Below are 17,706 nucleotides of genomic sequence, written 5' to 3' on the forward strand. Positions count from 1 at the left end.
GCTTTGTTCCCCTGCAAGGCGGATCATCAGGTGGGCCGAGCGCGACCGCTGCCGAATCACGTCCTTCGCGGGTCACCCCGGAGGGGTCTCTGGTCGCCGGCCTCCCCAGCCCCGCAGCCCCGCAGCCCCGCACCCCCGCAGCTGAGCGGGCGTCAGTGCCACCAGGAGGCGCCCCGGCATCTCCGCAGCTCCTCGCCCCGTCCCCTCTCTGGCTCATCCTGCGATTGGCCGGCCGCCCCGAGCTCTAAGCTCCGATTGGTCGCCTCCCGCGTCAATCGCAGGCGTCGGGGCGGGCCGAGGTGACGAGCGGCGGCCGGGCTCGGGGCGGTGTCCGGCGCAGGCGGCTGCGGGCGGAGCTTCGCGAGGACCGACGCGGGTCAGTCAGACGGCGGCAGCCTTGGGAGGCGCCAGCGCGAGTCCGAGTCGTTCCCCGTCCGCCGCGGCTGCCACCGCCGGGTCGTCTTCGCGCCCCGGCCTCCCGCGCTCCCGCCCTCCCCGCGCCGCGGCCCTCGATGCGGGGCCGGGCCGCTGCGTGATGGGGCTGCGGAGCGGCGCCCTGTGGCTCGCGGCTGCCGCTGCTCGCGCTGAGGAGCGTCGGTGTCGGGCCCCCCGCGCCCCCGCGCGCCGCGGCGCCTGCTGACCCGGCCCGTCCGTCCGCCCGTCGGTCCGCAGCGCGGCTGAGGTAAGGCGGGGCCGGGCGGGGGGCGGCGGTTGGCGCCGCGGCCGCCGGGGCTGGGGAGGGGGTCTCCGGGGGGAGGGGAGGCCGGGCCGGGGCCGGGCGGGGTCCGAGCGGAGGAAGCACCGGGCCGGGCGAGAGTCGCGCCGCCCCACCGGGGCGCGGCGCGGGGCGGGGGACCCTCCCGGGCGGGCGAGTCCCGGCCTCGGGTGCAGCGGCCTGCTGGGTCGCCCGCAGTGCTCCGCACCAGCCCTCGGCTTCCCTGAGCCTCCGGACTCGGGCGCCGGGCGGCCGGGCGGCGGCTGTGGGCTGCGGGCGCCGGGTGCGCACTCTGCAGCTCCGGGCGGCGGGCGCCGCGGCGCTTTGAAGCCCCGGGTTCCCGGGTCCCCCACCCCCTCGCCCCCGCTGTGGTCGGCGTCGGAGCCGAGCCTGGGAACGGGGTTGTGCCCTTTTGCCAGATGAAGGTAGGCAGGGGCTTGGCGGGGCGGAGGGGAAGCCGACGGCGCGAGGACCGGGGAGGGGGGCGCGATGCGGAGGGAGGGGGCGTGTGGGATGCCGGCCAGCCGCGGGGAAGGCTGCTCTGGTCTCGGCGTTGAGCAGCCCGGGATTACTCTGGCAGCCATATTGGGAGGATGATCTGACAAATCCTTTAGTAGCCAAGTCCGGTTGCTGGAAGGCACCGAGTGACAGCCCTGGCAGCTTTCAGGGTGACTGGCCGCGCCAGCAGCCAAGTTGTGGGGGTTGGGAGCCTGCTCGAGCAAGCCAGTCATTGTTCATACAACACGACACAGTCCGGCCCTAAAACCAGGATTGAACTCCCGAATCACTTTTTGTCCTTGGTCAGTTGCTAAATGAGCTTCTGTGCTCAAGTGCCTTCAAGATTCCGTTCCTGTTGGGGTGAAATCCGGTGTTCCTCTGTTCATCTTGTGTGGCCCGGGCTCTGGACGTGGAGGCCTGATGGTGATCCCTTCCAAGCACACAGGCAGACCCGAGGGTTGCTAAGGCCGGTTTACCGCGACGGAGGCTTCGAGTTAGTGTATTGCGTTGGATGGGTGGATTTTCGGAGTAGCTCACCATGCAGGGTTTAGTAGCCTGGCATATTCTGACAGTGGGAGAGGCACGCAGCAGTGTTTCTGAGGATGCAGGTTGTCATCCTTGTGGAATCTGGAGGTTGCTGAAATTAGATTGTCAACAGATCCCTTGCTCACATATCTCTCACTGCTCTAGGCAGCTGCTCTGCCGACACTGAATATGCTGCTTTGTGTCATAGACGGTCTGTCTGAGCCCCACGAAAGTGTGGCGATTGGATTTGAATAGCTCTTAAGTGATATCATGGTGGATATTTTACATAAAGGCTGGCATTTTGTCAGCTTAGCTTAGTCATAATAAAATCTTAGCTTGTGTTCTCTTGAGCGAGGTGGTGCTTTCTCATTAACTTGGTGTGGCTGTTGGATTATGGGGTAGGTGGAGTTAAATGTACTGTGTGGGGACGGAGTATGAGGATTACACACACCTTGAGATTGTAAAGCAGATCTGGAGATGATCAATAACTGAATTCAGTGTGAGCCTGTGAATCAGGCTTCTCCTACATGCTTGATGTGGACAGGACCTGGAGGGTGGCATTCCTGTCTTTGTGCCCTTTGCTTTCAAACTCCATTTCTTTTCTTTCTTTTTTTTTTTTTTTTAAGATTTTATTTATTTGACAGAGAGAGAGATCACAAGTAGAGAGAGAGAGAGAGGAGGAAGCAGGCTCTCTGCCGAGCAGAGAGCCTGATGTGGGACTCGATCCCAGGACTCTGAGATCATGACCTGAGCTGAAGGCAGAGGCTTAACCCACTGAGCCACCCAGGCAGCCCCAAACTCCATTTCTTAATGAAAAAAAAAAAAAAAATCCTGTAACTTCTCAAGTTGAGCTATCTGAAAATTTTCAGTCAGGGTTCTCTAAGATTAGTCTTAATACTCTATTTTTGTATTTTTATCGTCAAGCGTTCCTTTTAAAACTTAGTTGATCAAAAATGGTGTCAATGGGGGTGCCTGGGTGGCTCAGTGGGTTAAAGCCTCTGCCTTCGGCTCAGGTCATGATCCCAGGGTCCTGGGATTGAGCCCCGCATCAGGTTCTCTGCTCAGTGAGGAGCCTGCTTCCTCCTCTCTCTCTCCGCCTGCCTCTCTGCCTACTTGTGATCTCTGTGTGTCAAATAAATAAATAAAATCTTAAAAAAAAAAATGGTGTCAGTGGAAACGGGTGCTTTTTGTATTACTTTGACATGAGGGAAATACAGAATGTCTTTTTAAAACTCCATGGCCCGATTAAGAACTATTTCTAAGTTTTAAACATTTACAGTCACTGTATTAGCAAAAAAAGATCTGAAGAATTGTGGTTAAACATAATTTCAGCATCTGATAAAATCAGACCTGGTTGGGAACCTGATTTGGTGGCAGAATGATATGAGTCTGTGCAGCTCTGCTCTATCGAACGTTTTTCCGAAATTTATCCGTTAAGTACAGCTTTGGAGGCTTTACACAGACCATTTCTCCTTCCAAGACCAGGTATGAGTGCAGCTTCCCTTTTTTCTCTTTCCCATTTTGAACTTGTTCAGGGGACAAACTCTCAAGAAGAGTGCCCGTGGTCTCTCCCAGCCCAGAACTCTTTAGCTCGCTTCCCGGCCACGGTCTTGTCCTGGGTACAAAGTAAAGGACAACAGTGGGGCCCTGCCTTGTAGTTTGTAACCCCTTCCTGGGCTGCTAATCACAGCAGGTCTTTCCCCGGAGTGAGGCATATCCTTTTGATCTTGTAAACTGATATAATTTTCCCAAGCTCTGATTTCAGACGTATAGCCTGTCTACTTCATGTCGTTCTCTTTGAAAGATGGCCTTGTTGGAGCAAACTGATGAATTCTGGAGTTCATGAAAGTGTGGACAAATACACATGCTTTCAGAGCTTTTCTTCTTGCAGCTCGTTAGAATAGAAGATAAATGAAGCAGAGGTGACTGTCCTGGGACTTCTCTTTCAGGTGGACTCTTTTGGTTAATGGCCCAGTGACTCATTGATGCTTACTTTTATGATGTTCGTTACCAGTTTATTGACAGTGCATGTAGAGATTTAGTTCTCTTTACACTTTACCATTTGTATACAGACATGGTAAGGTAAAGTTAACTCTAGGTCTTTAAAGCTTTAGAACTACTTAGTGGTTTAGTACAACTTAGTCCATATCGTGGTAGCTTCTATGGTTTTTATAGTCAGAGCCTTTTCCCTTTTGTATTGCCATGTAATGCTTACCTAGTGCTCAGTCGGTACTTTCATGATTGCTTTGTGGTTGTTCATATATGTGTTTGAAGTCAACGAGATTGTAAATGTCTGATGGATTAAAGAAAAATTTTTATATTTAATATCACAGATGTAATATCACGCTTATTCCAAAGCGTATTATTCAGCTATACCATCCTCCACCATTGTTCTGTGTGATGTCTTTGATACTTGGCTTACTTCCCCCTCTGTCTGAATTTCTGACATCATCCCGGCAGATGTCAATGACTGTATAAACAATAACAACAACAATAATGACAACATAGCTCACTCAGACTGAGCCCTTTCTATGTGCTAGGCTCTTTTCCAAGCACTTTACATTGTTCAGTAATTTAATCCTTGTAACAACCTTATGAAATAGATACTGTTACCCCCTATTTTACAGATGAAGAAACAGAGGCTAAATGACTTCCTCTAGAAATTTCCTACTAGAAATAAGTGCATAACCACTGTACTAAACTTCTTTTGTAATTACCTTTAATCATAAAATTCCTTGACTTCAGCTCAAGCAAACATGAGCTTCTTGCCGTTCCAGTAACGGTATTGTGGTGCTGCCTTCTACTTTGTCATCACCTTCGGATCTTTTTTTTGTTTTTTGTCTTATTTGACAGAGAGAGACAGCAAGAGAAGGGAACACCAATAGGGGAGTGGGAGAGGGAGAAGCAGGCGTCCCGCAGAGCAGGGAGCCTGATGTGGGACACGATCCCAGGACCCCAGGATCATAACCTGAGCTGAAGGCAGACACCTAATGACTGAGCCACCCAGGCGCCCCTTCAGACCTGTCTTAATGTCAGATTGTGCCTCAGATCTGAAGCTCTGATCAAGGCTCTCGCTATTGTAGTCTCCTTCCAAGTGCTCTTCCACATTGTCTCCTGGGCCATCACAGCCTCTTCCAGATTTTACTTTTTTGTCTCCCTTTGGTACACTTGACTTCTGGGGTGCACTGCTTCAGCTCTTTTCTTACCAGCACTTGCAGTCTTTAATCCTTTATTATCCCACAAGACCCATTATGCAAATGCCAGCCTTCATCCTTCCTACCTGCCATACCTTCTATTTTAAGTCTGCCTTGGAGAAATCTCACACAGTGCTGGGGTTTAGTGCCACAATTAATGTGTAACCTTAGGTCTCCTCTGAATCTGTCTTTGGTTCTTTGGTGTCTGTTGAAGTAGTTCTCTTTCATTCCTTCCCCTGTTCTACACAGTGACTTCTAAGTTAGATTTTGACTGCTTTACTCAAGCCTCTCCACTGTCCCATGCTTGGCTTAAAACTTTACCTACCACCTCATAGGGAAAAAAAGGCATGAACTTCCCCCCCTCCCCTTTCTCTACTTAAAGAATTCTCTGCCTTCTTTCTTACCTTCTTTCCTGCAGTCTTAGAGAAAAGGTTACTCTTTCAGATTTCAGCTAATAATCCCTTGGCCTGTGTTCTGGATGTCATCGTTTCATAGTCTTTAGGGACTTGCTGTATTGGTTATTCTTTCCCCTTTCGCTGTTTCCCTGCAGTCCCACCTTAGGGCCTTTGCTCTGACTCTTCTACCTAGAATGGTCTTCCTCTGAAAGCTGCTTGGCTAACTACTTCACCTCCTTCAAGTCTTCGCTTAAACTTCACCACCTCAGTAGGCCTGTCCTGACCTCCTTAATGCACGTGCACGGCGTCCTTCCCCACCATACTCCTGAACCACCTGCTTTTGCTGCACTTTCTCTCCCTGGTAATGCTTGTCATCACATAGCATTCTGTAGAAATTATTATTTTCATGCCCCCACTTCCCGTACTAGAATTGGAACGTAAGCTCCTCTGTGGCAGGGATGTTTATCTGTTTCATTCATCGATTTATCCCACACTCCTGGAACTGCCTGTCGTATGGGAGGCACCTAATAAATAGCTGTTGAATAAAGTGTAGAGACATGCTTGTCTCTCCTAATAAAAACGGGGAAGCAGGGGAAAAATCCTCCCTTCATTCCTGTTGCCTCCTAGCTCTCACTCTCCTGCTCCCCACAGCCAAGTTCTGGAAGCAAGGAGGATACTGATATTTCCATTTTCTAGCCTCCTAGCTACTCTCCAGCCCATCAGAGATAGAGATTGGCTTCAGTGGCCCTTGCTTCCCGACCCCTGCCTGGCGGCTGGTTTCCAGCCTGTTACTGCTGAAACCAGGGGACTGACTTCATGCCTTTGCTGCAGTGGAAGTCCTTACTTCACACTCCCTCCTTCATTGAACTTTTGTCTGCTTCTGTTTGGTGGATCTGGTTTCAGATCTTGGCCGGCCTTTCTGGCCACTCACAGTTACCAAATTAATTCAACACAAATTTTTATATAGTTCTTAAAGTCTTTTGTTTTGAGAAGCTAGATTTTGACATATTTCCGATGTTAAATAGCAGAATAGGTTTCTTACGGGAACTTTTTTTTTGTTTGTAATTTCTACCACTTACCACTTCTAAAAAGGTTTTAAGTAGCCTGCCACAAATACCGTAAATATAAGGGGGGCTGTTAAAGTATAGATAAGAAAGAAAACTCTGTGTAACAGGAGGAAAAACTATATAAATAGATTACAGCAATTTGTGTAATGTGGTTTTTATAATTTAGTTTTGGAACTTTCAGAAGTCAAGGTAAAAAGGGAAAGAAAAAATTATATATGGGTTCATCAAGTGTTTTTTTTGGTAATAAATTCTAAAACTAAGAGAAAAGTGTTATAGACATCCTGATATAAGGATGTACTCACTAAGTGTATTCAACAGGTCTTTAACAAAAAGGAAAAAAATGTTCTTCAAAGACCATTTTAAAAAAAGTAATCCACCTGCTTTCCAAATTGAAAATGCAACACTAAACCATAACCAAAGTCTTTTTTATGCAGGATATGACTGATATGGTTCAGATATGTAATTTTATATAAAGATACACCTGAATTTACCAGCAGAATATTATAATATTCTGCTTAACTGACTTAGCCACCCAGGCACCCCTGTTAGCTTTTTTTTTTTTTTTTTTTTTTTTTTTTTTTTTTTTAAGATTTTATTTATTTATTTGACAGAGATCACAGGTAGGCAGAGGGGCAGGCCGGGAGGGGTGTGGCCAGTGGTGGGGAAGCAGGCTCCCTGCTGAGCAGAGAGCCCCGATCCCAGGACCCTGGGATCATGACCTGAGCTGAAGGCAGAGGCCTCAACCCACTGAGCCACCCAGGCACCCTGTTAGCTTTTTTAATTAGGAAGGAATTTGAAATTAATTTTATCCTTTTTCCTTTTGATCGGATGATTTGTCTATTTTGGAACAACTTAACAGTGTTTATTAATGCCATTCAGGCATCAGCCTGTTGACACAATAACCAGGAATTCAACCAAAATATTTTAGCTCCCATATTCAAGACCTTGTATCTGGGGGCTTAGAAACAAGACTAAAATTAAGTTTTTGTCCACAAGGAACTTAAAATATATAGTAGAGATAAGAAAAGTAAGTAATTTCCTTGGCCTCGGTAAGGTCGGTGAGTTGAGTCGTAATAAATGGAGAAGCATTAGGGAAATTACACAGTAGGGGCACCCGAGTGGCTCAGTCAGTTAAGCGTCTCCCTTGTGAGAGTCTGGAATACTTGTGTTGTCACCTAAATGAAAACATACCTATTAAACTTTCTGTATCTTTTTATCATGTGGCAAGATTGACATGTTGTTAACACATGGAAAAGTCTGACCTGAATTCTCGCCCAGATAGTGAGCTGCGTCCCAGGCTGGTAGCTGCAGAGGTGTGGTCATGGGAAGGTTTCAGAAGGAGGGAACCTTGGCTCATACCAATTTATTCATTTGTTCCTTCTTTCTTGCTTGCTTGCTGTTTCTTTAAGGGCAGGGACTCAACTCCTACCAAATTTTAATTAGCCTCTGACTTAAACTTACCATTTCTACACTATAGCCGAGCTGAATTCATTTTAGCCTGGACAATTCCAGAAGAAGGTGTTGTCTGTCATCCACTTTGACAGTAGAAGAGTGTCAGTGGAATGTGGGATTTGAGTGCCAGAATTCCCAGCAGATCTGCTAGAATAAAATTATGAGTAATAGCTTCAGATATTAGAACGGAATTGACTTACTAGATAGAGTTAAGTATTAACTATCCAGATTTTGGAAGAAAAAAGAAAAAAATCACTTTCATTTAGAATAGTTGATTTTATGCCATAGGAGCTGTTTCTCTTTTTTAATTATTATTTTCTTTAAGCTCTGTGCCCAGTGAGGGGTTCAAACACATGATCCTGAGATCAAGAGTGACTTGCTTTACAAACTGAGCCAGCCAGGTGCGCCTAGGAGCTGTTATACCTTTCTTTCTTTCTTTCTTTCTTTTTTTTTTTTAAAGATTTTATTTATTTATTTGACAGAGACAGAGATCACAAGTAGGCAGAGCAGCAGGCAGAGAGAGAGGGAAGAAGCAGGATCCCTGCCGAGCAGAGAGCCTGATGTGGGGCTTGATCCCAGGACTCTGAAACCATGATCCAAGCTGAAGACAGGCTTAACCCACTGAACCACTCAGGCACCTGGCTGTTATCTCTCGATGTACCTCTTGGTTTATAAGTAAAATCATGTTACCGGTGAAAAGGAGGATCCTTGATTTATTAATTGCAGTGACAGGAAGACATGTGTCTGATAAATCTAAAACCGTATTTTAAAACTTATTTTAGATAATGGTGAAGAGAAAACAGTTGGAGAGTCTGGGTGAGCTAGTTTAACCCCATTAGAGATTGAAAATCTGAGCTGTCAGGAGGCTCTGTGCAGTCTGATTCTTGGCATTGGGTTAGAATGCAGAAAAAAGCTTTTCCAACATGTGATTCATTTTGAGCTTTCACAGCTTGGCTCATGGCTGGTTTTTATTCATTGAGTCAAAGACCAAGAATGGACAGGTAATTCGTACACATAGAAAAATAAATTCTTAGCTTGGTGGGGGGCATTTTAGCAGTATAGCTGTGGCCTGTGAAACAGTATTGGGTCCTAAAATCTGCTTGGTCCTCGTGGAAATGATTGGCCTGAGAGATGCAAAATTTATAATAACAAAGTTTTTATAGCATCTCAGAATGGGCTCACTAGCTACAGAGACTTACTTTTGGGAACCCATTCATTTTTTAAGCCATAATTCATTGGAAAGGATGATCTTTTAAGTAGACTGCTTGTTGCTATTATAAATTTGCTGCTGTATAGCAAATCGTGTGAATATGGAATATAAAAGACTGAATTTCTTGGTTAAATTCTACTTTCACTTGTGACAAACATGTACTGAATACTTACCAGTGCGTGAGAGTTAAGGGAACTACTGGCTACGGCACAGGGCAGGTGGAAGGAGCAGGAACATGAAACATCAACACAACTGGGGCGCCTAGTGGCTCCGCGGGTGAAGCCACTGCCTTCAGCTCAGGTCATGATCTCGGGGTCCTAGGATCGAGCCCTGCATTGGGCTTTCTGCTCAGCAGGGAGCCTGCTTCCCCATCTTCTCTCTCTCTTCCTGCCTCTTTGCCTACTTGTGATCTCTCTCGGTCAGATAAATAGATAAAATCTTAAAAAAAAAAAAAAAAAAAGAAAGAACCAACACAACATTTTTAAGGAGCAAAGGGAAGGTATCAGTTTTGGCTCAAAAAGGAGCCGGAATGTGTGACTTTACACTTCCTGCTTCATGGTGTTATTTGACCTTGTCCTTAAAAGATGTGGACTTCTGATAGGCTGAGAAGGGAGCTTGAGCTTCCAGGAGCGGTGTGTTTGGTGCAGTGAGAGGGTGCTTGGTGGAGGGCTTGAAGCTGGTCAGTGAAAATGGAGGCTGGGGAAGGAGGTTGGATTGTGGAGGCCCTTGAATTTTTAGGTTATGTTCTGAGGACGCAGAAACCAATGAACAGTTTTTAAGGAGAGGAAATGACATGAACTGACTTCTGTTTTAGGAATATAATCCTGGCTGTTTTCTATAGAAAAGGAATATAAAAACAAGCCAACCAGAAACTAGTATTATTTTATTCCTGTTTATTCGCTTTGCTGAAAGGTCAGTTTGAGAATTAATGTTCTCCTTAGGTTCCTAACAGTCCAGGGAACCTCTGAGGGCAAGTTCAGTTGCACAAGGTCAAAGTTAAGCAATTGGGCAAAAATTCAGAAAAATTCAAATAAATTTGGCCTGTTTTATTATCCCTTTATTGTTAGTGAATGCTTTGGAATTTTTGCTCCATTCCGCTTTTCTGATGCTTCTAATTGTGTGTCATAGGAAGGAAAACCAGTCAGAGGAACAGTCTAGAACTGAGGCTGTGTAAGTGATTTGGAGTATGTGTGATTGTGTTTCCTACCAGCCTTTCTTCCTTTGGCTGCTCAAAGCTTGGAGAATAATTTTTATGCTAATTAGAAGAAGTATTGTTTTCCTATAACTTCCTGAAAGTATTCTGTAACTACTGTTTCCAACTGGAATTTAAGCTTGATTTCAGGCTTATATAATTTGTAATTTTTCTTAAAGAGCCAGGGGATTTTGAAGCTGTAATTCTTTGGTCTAAAGAGATACTGTTTATAGTAGTAGAGAAGTAGCAAAGTAACACTTTCTGTAGTTCATTTAACTGTAGCTTCCTATTACTGTGTATTAAAAGATTTTGTTTATTTATTTGAGAGAGAAAGAGGGAGGAGGCGTAAGCATGAGCAGAGGGGGAGGGTGAGAGGGAGAAGCTGACTTCCCCCAGAGCAGGAAGCCTGATGTGATGCTGGGCTCCATCCCAGGACCCCAGGATCAGAACCTGAGCTGAAGGCAGACACTTAACTGAATGAGCCACCCAGGCGCCCCAAGATGGTTGCAGTTTTAACTTAAGACAGTTAAATTAAAAAAATATATATATATATTTAGGTTCAAATTGTTTGAGAAAGATAATTTTATTTGTTTGGGGGGAAAGTAATTTTAAAATGTACTTATCACTTCCAAAAAAGAATTACTGTTAGCTTTTTTTTTTAAAGATTTATTATTTATTTGACAGATCACAAGTAGGCAGAGAGGCAGGCAGAGAGAGGGGGAAGCAGCCTCCCTGCTGAGCAGAGAGCCCGATGCGGGGCTCGATCCCAAGACCCTGGGATCACCACCCGAGCCGAAGGCAGAGGCTTTAACCCACTGAGCCTCCCAGGCGCCCCCCCCCCCTTTTAAATATTTTATTTATTTATTTGACAGAGAGAGATCACAAGCAGGCAGAGAGGCAGGCAGAGAGAGGGGGAAGCAGGCTCCCTGCTGAGTAGGAGCCTGATGCGGGGCTCGATCCCAGGACAATGGGACCATGACCTGACCTGAGCCAAAGGCAGCTGCTTAACTGACTGAGCCACCCATCCTCCCCTGTTAGCTTTTTTATTTAGGAAAGAATTTGAAATTAATTGTATCCTTTTTCCTTTTGATCGGATGACTTGTCTATTTTGGAATGACTTACGGGGTTTATTCATGCCATTCAGGCATCACCTGTAGACACAATAACCAGGAATTCAACCAAAATATTTTAGCTCCCATATTGAAGACCTTGTATCTCGGAGCTTAGAAACATGACTAAAATTAAGTTTTTGTCTACAAGGAACTTAAAATATATAGTAGAGATAAGAAAAGTAAGTAACTTCCTTGGCCTCACTAAGGTCGGTGAGTTGAGTCGTAATAACTGGAGAAGCATTAGAATTTAGTCTGGGAGGTAGGGAGATTCTGTGAGGGCTATGGACACAGGTGGCGTACAAGAAGATCTTAGAAGAATAAGTTGGATTTTGAGAAGAATGGTAGAGGAAGAAGGGCACAGCGTTCCTTCTGGAGCATTGGAGCAAAGACACAGAAAAGCATGATAAACTTTCAGGAAGCCCTCTGGTGGGTGGTTGTTAGGGAATGTGGACGGAAGGCAGTGTTTTGTGGGCTTGTCAAAATAGGTGGTTTATGTTAAAAGGACACATTGAATGCCCGTGTGGGAAGTGCAGTCATTGCCTGGGAGAGAGTAGATGAACTTTGAGGATTTTTAAGTGGACACAGACATGAACAGACCTGTGCTTCAGGAAGACCAGTTTGTCAGTACTGCATGGTATGGACGGAGCAGATGAACGTGGCAGTATGGGCAGTAGGGTTGGGGTGGAAGGAAGCAAGAGAAAGTGGTGAGGTTAACAGTCTTGGGTAAGAAATACTGCAGATCTAAAAGGGATGGCAGGGGTAGAAATGGAAAGAAATTTTATAGGTAGAAGCTATTTAATTTGTCAGTAGATTAGATGGATAGAAGAAGCAAGCAGGTGTTAGAGATGTTAGCATTTTGGGTCCCAGTTAAGAATGCGTGATTCTTTGTATCTGAATTCCTGCAAGGGCGTTTTCAGCCTTTGTTGTCTGTCTGTAAATCAGTCAGCAGCATTCAACACTTTGGCAGGCCTTGAATAGAATACAAAAGAAGAACGGTTTGTTTTTGTTTTTGTTTTAAGTCATTAAAAAAAAAAAGATTTTATTTATTCATGAGAGACAGAGAGAGAGAGAGAGAGAGAGAGAGAGGGAGGCAGGCAGAGTGTGATGCAGGCTCCCCAAGGAGCAGGAAGCCTGATACGGGACTCCATCCCAGGATTTTGGAATCATGACCGGAGCCGAAGGCAGGTCCTTAACCATCTGAGCCACCCAGGCACCAGAAGGTTTTGTTTTTTTTAACTTAAATATCTACAGTATTCAATGACTGTCATTTTGGCAAACTTACTTCTTCTCTCTTCCCCTAACAAATTTCCTGACATTATCTGTTACCAGTCTATGTTCAGATTAATCTGAAACCTAAGAAAAAAAATTTTTTTTTGGTGGAGTTTCTTGATTAAAAAAATCATGCATTTGGTTGGTAACTAACACAAGTTTCTTTTATTTACCCCCTCTCCCCCATGCTATTTATTTTAAGAAACTGGGTGTATTGACCAGTAGATTTTTCTATATCCTGGGATTGGCTGATTGTATCTTTCAAGTGTCATTTAAATTTTTCATTTGCTCTCCTATGGGTCCTGTAACTGGTAGTCCGAGTTTAGGCTTAAAAAAGAAGCTTAGGCTCTTCTTTTTTTTTTTTTTTTTTTAAGATGGTAGGATAAGAATGCTTCCTCGGTGGTGCTGTGTGTTTCCCATAGCAGTACACGTGCAAGCATGACCACCTACGTGTCCCACTTTTAGTGACGTTAAGATTATTTGGCTCAGTTACTCTCAGCCTAATCCAAGCAATAAAATGTTCCCACATCAACCAACCATTCATCATCCAAGCGTCCCCCGCCCCCCCAGCAGCTAGTGACGACTGTTGCAGAGAGCTTTTCTCTCAGTAGGGCTGGAGGATGGTGACATTCCAGTTGTTCTCTCTTCTGCAATTATTAGCCAGACTGTGTGTGTGTGTGTGTGTGTGTGTGTGCGCGCGCGCGTGCGTGAAGAACTTGCCCTCGTTGACTGTCCAGCTATTTGGCTATCCTGGAGTATAGTTTATTCAGGATATACAGACTGGGTGTATGCTTATCTCTTTCATTTGCCAGTTTTCAGAATAATGAGGCTCTTTAAAAGTATTATAAACTTGTGAATTTATATAATTGATGTTCTCCATCCATCTGTGGTTTGTATGAATGTATTTACTCTTATGCTCTGATTACTCCAGGTTTGGGAGCCCTCTAAGTTGGCACTTTTAGGTCCTTTTGCCATGATTCTATTCATCTTTGATAGATTTCTTGCTTGTGATCAAAATAAAATGTCCCAGGATCATTTTGAAATGTCTTGCCCAGCCTTGGAATTAGCCATTTTTTCAAGGAACCCAAGTTCAAAGAATTTTTCAAGGCAATAAGAATTTCACTTTGGGAAGCTATAACAGTACAAGATAGACTGTAGCCACATGAAATAATAGCAGGGTTCTCATCGTGTGTTTGGGGCTATACGTGCTGTAGGAAATCAGTGATTCCTGGAGTATTTGGGTAGTCCTTTAGGAAGAGGTAGGACTACAGCTGGCCCATCAAATAGGAGAAAAATGAAAATTCCCATGCCCATTGTAGGGAGAAATTATTAGAAAATGTGAAAAGCATGTGTGGGGGATGGTCAAGGAGCCTGATTAGAACACAGAGTGCCTTGACTTTGGTCTTAATGTTGTAATCATGGGGAGTAAGAGAAGATTCTTGAGTTTGGAAGTAAAATTGAAAGTCATGCTTTAGAAAGGTTAATATTGCAGCAAGGTTAAGAGATTTGCAGCATAATCTTCGGGGAATGAAAAACCAGAATTCCTATTTCAGAACTGTTAAATACCAGGCTTATTTGGTTTTCACAAGACCCCTGTGTGGTTGTTTTGTGCAGCCCTGTGTAAGGACTGTTGGATTCAAATGAAAAGCTCAAAGATCAGTTCCACTATTACAAGTATGCTAGGCATGAGGTAGTGAGGACTAGGTTAGGCAGTGGCAGTGGGTTGGGGTAATGCTAATGGGGATGGGAATGGGAGGAAAGAATTGATAGAAATATGCAAATTTGTGTTTTAAAAGTTTTGATATTGCGTATCAATGATGTAATACTAATAAAAGGATTCAAAGAAGAAAAAAAACCACACCTGACTGCAAGGTTTATGGTATGAGGTCAGATAGAAATGGGAAGATTGACAGAGATTGTTAGTTTGGGGGAGAAGATAATGGAGCGTGTTAAGTGTTCGGATGTGGCTGTATATCACAGTGAGCCCTGCGGCGGGGGGATTGAAGTGTGTTCTGTGTTGCTTTTTCAGAATACTGTTCACTCTTGGCAGGGTACTCAGCTAGTGACTATGGGTGACGCTCTATTGACTGGGAGAGTTAATAACTCCAAGCTTCATTTGATAAATGTGATTATAATAAATGTTTGATATATTAAACAAGAACCATCTGTTTAACGCTAAATAAAATGGGAAACCGACTGGAAAAACATCACAGCAAATATCAAAAAGATTAATACCAATAAATATTACAATTATTGAAACAAAACCAAAAAATGTCAGCAAACCAGGCAAAGGACTTGAACAGATACTTCTCAAACTGGGAAATATACAGTTAGCCTTGAACAACTTAGGGCTTAGGGGTGCCTTTCCCCTCCTTCCATGTAGGGGAAAATCCATATATAACTCCTGACTCCTCCAAATTTAACTGCTAACAGCCCACTGTTAGCGTAGTATCAGCCTTACTGATAACATAATGAGTTGATCAACAGAGATTTTGTATGGTATACATGTGTTACATACCATTTTCTTACAAAAACGAGAAAAGAAAATGTTAAGAAAATCATAACAAAGAGAAAATATGTTTGTCGAAAAAATCCACGTGCAAATGGACCCGTGCTTTTTGAGCCCATATTGTTCAGCAGTCAGCTGCGTGCATTAATTCTCTCCCTCAGCAGACATTTCCTGAGCCCTTCCATCGGGCTCTCACCTGAGTGGTAGCGAACAAGAACTCTGAGCATTTGGATGGAGGTGTGAGAGATGGACAAGAGGCGTGTCCCCAAAAACAAGAATTTTAAATAGTGCCCTTAAGAAAACAAGGGTAATGAGGTAGGGAGTGGCTTTTGGTTTTTACTTTGTTTTGTTTTGGTTGATTTTTGCCCTTTTCTTACTGGAAAAGCGTTAGTAGTTGTGCAGCTGTGGTGTAGGATTGCAGGTCTCTATTACATTACGTGGGAGAAAATGAAGTTTTATTGGGGTTCCCTGACAATTGGACTTACGTGGTTTTCTTTTTCACTTTTTTCTTTCATTTGGTTCCTCTTGAAAACGTTTCTATAATGGATAGAGTGCAGATTGAGATCTGTTGTTTCTGGTGGAGATTACGTAGACGGATTCTTTTCACCAAATAGTGTTTGTTTTGTTGTTGGGAAGGAAACTGTTCCTCTGAAAAATGTTCACATTTCTTCCTGTGGCTTCATTCAGTAGTGAAATGTCGTGATTTGATTTTGCCATGAGTCAGTGGCACATCTGAGGGTAGAACCTTCTCTGGAAACTTCTCTGCTCATTGTAAAGGATGGTTGTGAGGGTCACATGAGGTACATGTGGAAATTCAAGGAACCCCTGGGTACTTAGAAGTGGAAGGAGCTGCTTAAATTTATCTGTGTCCTTTGCTGTTTAATTATATATCATGTAACTGAATGTTTCAAACTGCAGTTGAAGTATAGGAAATTCAGAGCATTTCTTTAAAGGAAGGTAATAAGGGGTTTTGCAGTTGGGAAGTTAACAGATAAACATATGGTGTTTTTCATATATTACTGAAGATTGATCCAGAAAAACAGAGAACAAGAAAGATGCCTGCTACTTTGCAGTTATATTTATTATTGTTGTTATTATTTTATTATTAAGTTTAGGTACTTTTTAGGTATGGGAAAGAAAGAATAGGAAAATAAGTTTCAGTCTTTAATTTTCTATTTGGAAATTTTGAGAATGTAAGATCTATGAGAAGAATAGGGATTAGGTTTTTTGAAATGGAAAATGGAAAGTCCTGAGGCAAGAGAGCAGCCTTTATGCTCATGGTAGCCCATGCTTTCTTTAATTCTGACTACCTGTGTGGGATTGCTTTCTTTTTAAAGGAAACTTGAACATAACTTCAAAAGAAGATTTGATTCTTTCTTTCTGGACTGCATATATATACATATATACATAGCAAGACCATCAGAATGTCGGGAGCCTCAGTGAAGGTGGCTGTGCGGGTTCGGCCCTTCAATTCTCGGGAGACCAGCAAGGAGTCCAAGTGCATCATTCAGATGCAAGGCAACTCGACCAGTGAGTACATGTTATTGTCTGTCAGTTATATCTCATCTTGCTGTCCTTTCTCTTTTCCCTTACTGTGAGCAGAATAAATAAACATTTGGATAGTCAAATTGTGAACTTTGCTGCTCTGAATGATCCACTGAATGCTTCCCCTGTGATATTTGCTGTAGCATATTGAAATATGGACTGTTTATTTTGTTCTTTATGAGTGAGAAATCTCTGGAGAACTGCACTAATTTACCTAGAATTATTATGTTGAATCTTAATGATAATAAAGGTGTAAGCAGGGTTTTCTTTTTTTACTTAATCATGATATGAAATGTATCTATTGAGGCTCTTAGATTATTTTCCTTTCTTGATTTTAGATGGTACTTGGGCTTGCCAAGACGGTTTTAACTTACTCTCTTCCCTTACGATGATTCTTCGAGTTGAACAGCAGATATAGCTATAATTGATAGTAAACTTATAAATTTATTACTAAAATTATAAGTAATAATTTGCTTATCTTTTTTTTTTTACAAATAAGATGATTTATTATTGAAATTAAGTCATTGGTTTCTAGCTTCTTTCTTCATATATAATTGCTTAGGTGAGAATGACTTAAGCTGGTTTATTATTTTTAATTTTTTTTTTTAAAGATTTTATTTATTTGACAGAGACACAGCGAGAGAGGGAACACAAGCAGGGGGAGAGTGAGAGGGAGAAGCAGGCTTCCTGCTGAGCAGGGAGCCCAATGCAGGGCTCGATCCCAGGATCCTGGGATCATGACCTGAGCAGAAGGCAGATGCTTAACGACTGAGTCACCCAGGCGCCCCAACCTGGTTTATTTTGTATTTGCATTAATAATGCTTTGATATGGATCTGTAGTCAAATTATTATTATTTTTTTAAAAGATTTTATTTATTTACTGAGGGAGAGAGTGAGCAAGAGGGAGAGAGAGAAAGCACACAAGCCAGGGGAGGGGCAGAGAAACAGGACTCCCCGCTGACCAGGGAGCCCGATGCAGGACTCCATCCCAGGACTCTGAGATCATGACCTGAGCTAAAGGCA

At 43.8% G+C, this 17,706-nt stretch overlaps 1 protein-coding gene across 10 annotated transcripts in view; it reads left to right on the top strand.

Moving 5' to 3' along the window:
* Positions 1 to 350: 350 nt before the first annotated feature.
* The window catches only part of KIF1B (kinesin family member 1B), a 139,502-nt gene continuing 122,146 nt past the window's right edge, over positions 351 to 17,706 (top strand). For 5 of the 10 annotated variants that reach the window (XM_032863367.1, XM_032863365.1, XM_032863368.1 and 2 more), the window contains exons 1-2: positions 356 to 682; positions 16,476 to 16,668. In XM_032863367.1, coding sequence (XP_032719258.1) covers positions 16,563 to 16,668 — 106 coding nt within the window. In that variant the 5' untranslated portion in view covers positions 356 to 682; positions 16,476 to 16,562. Of the gene's footprint in view, positions 683 to 16,475; positions 16,669 to 17,706 lie in introns of all 10 variants that reach the window. The other 5 variants (XM_032863361.1, XM_032863364.1, XM_032863363.1 and 2 more) reach the window with 3 other exon arrangements.

Source organism: Lontra canadensis, unplaced genomic scaffold (genome assembly GCF_010015895.1).
Source record: "Lontra canadensis isolate GAN:19392208 unplaced genomic scaffold, GSC_riverotter_1.0 scaffold25, whole genome shotgun sequence".
In the NCBI taxonomy this organism is placed as follows: Eukaryota; Metazoa; Chordata; class Mammalia; order Carnivora; family Mustelidae; genus Lontra; species Lontra canadensis.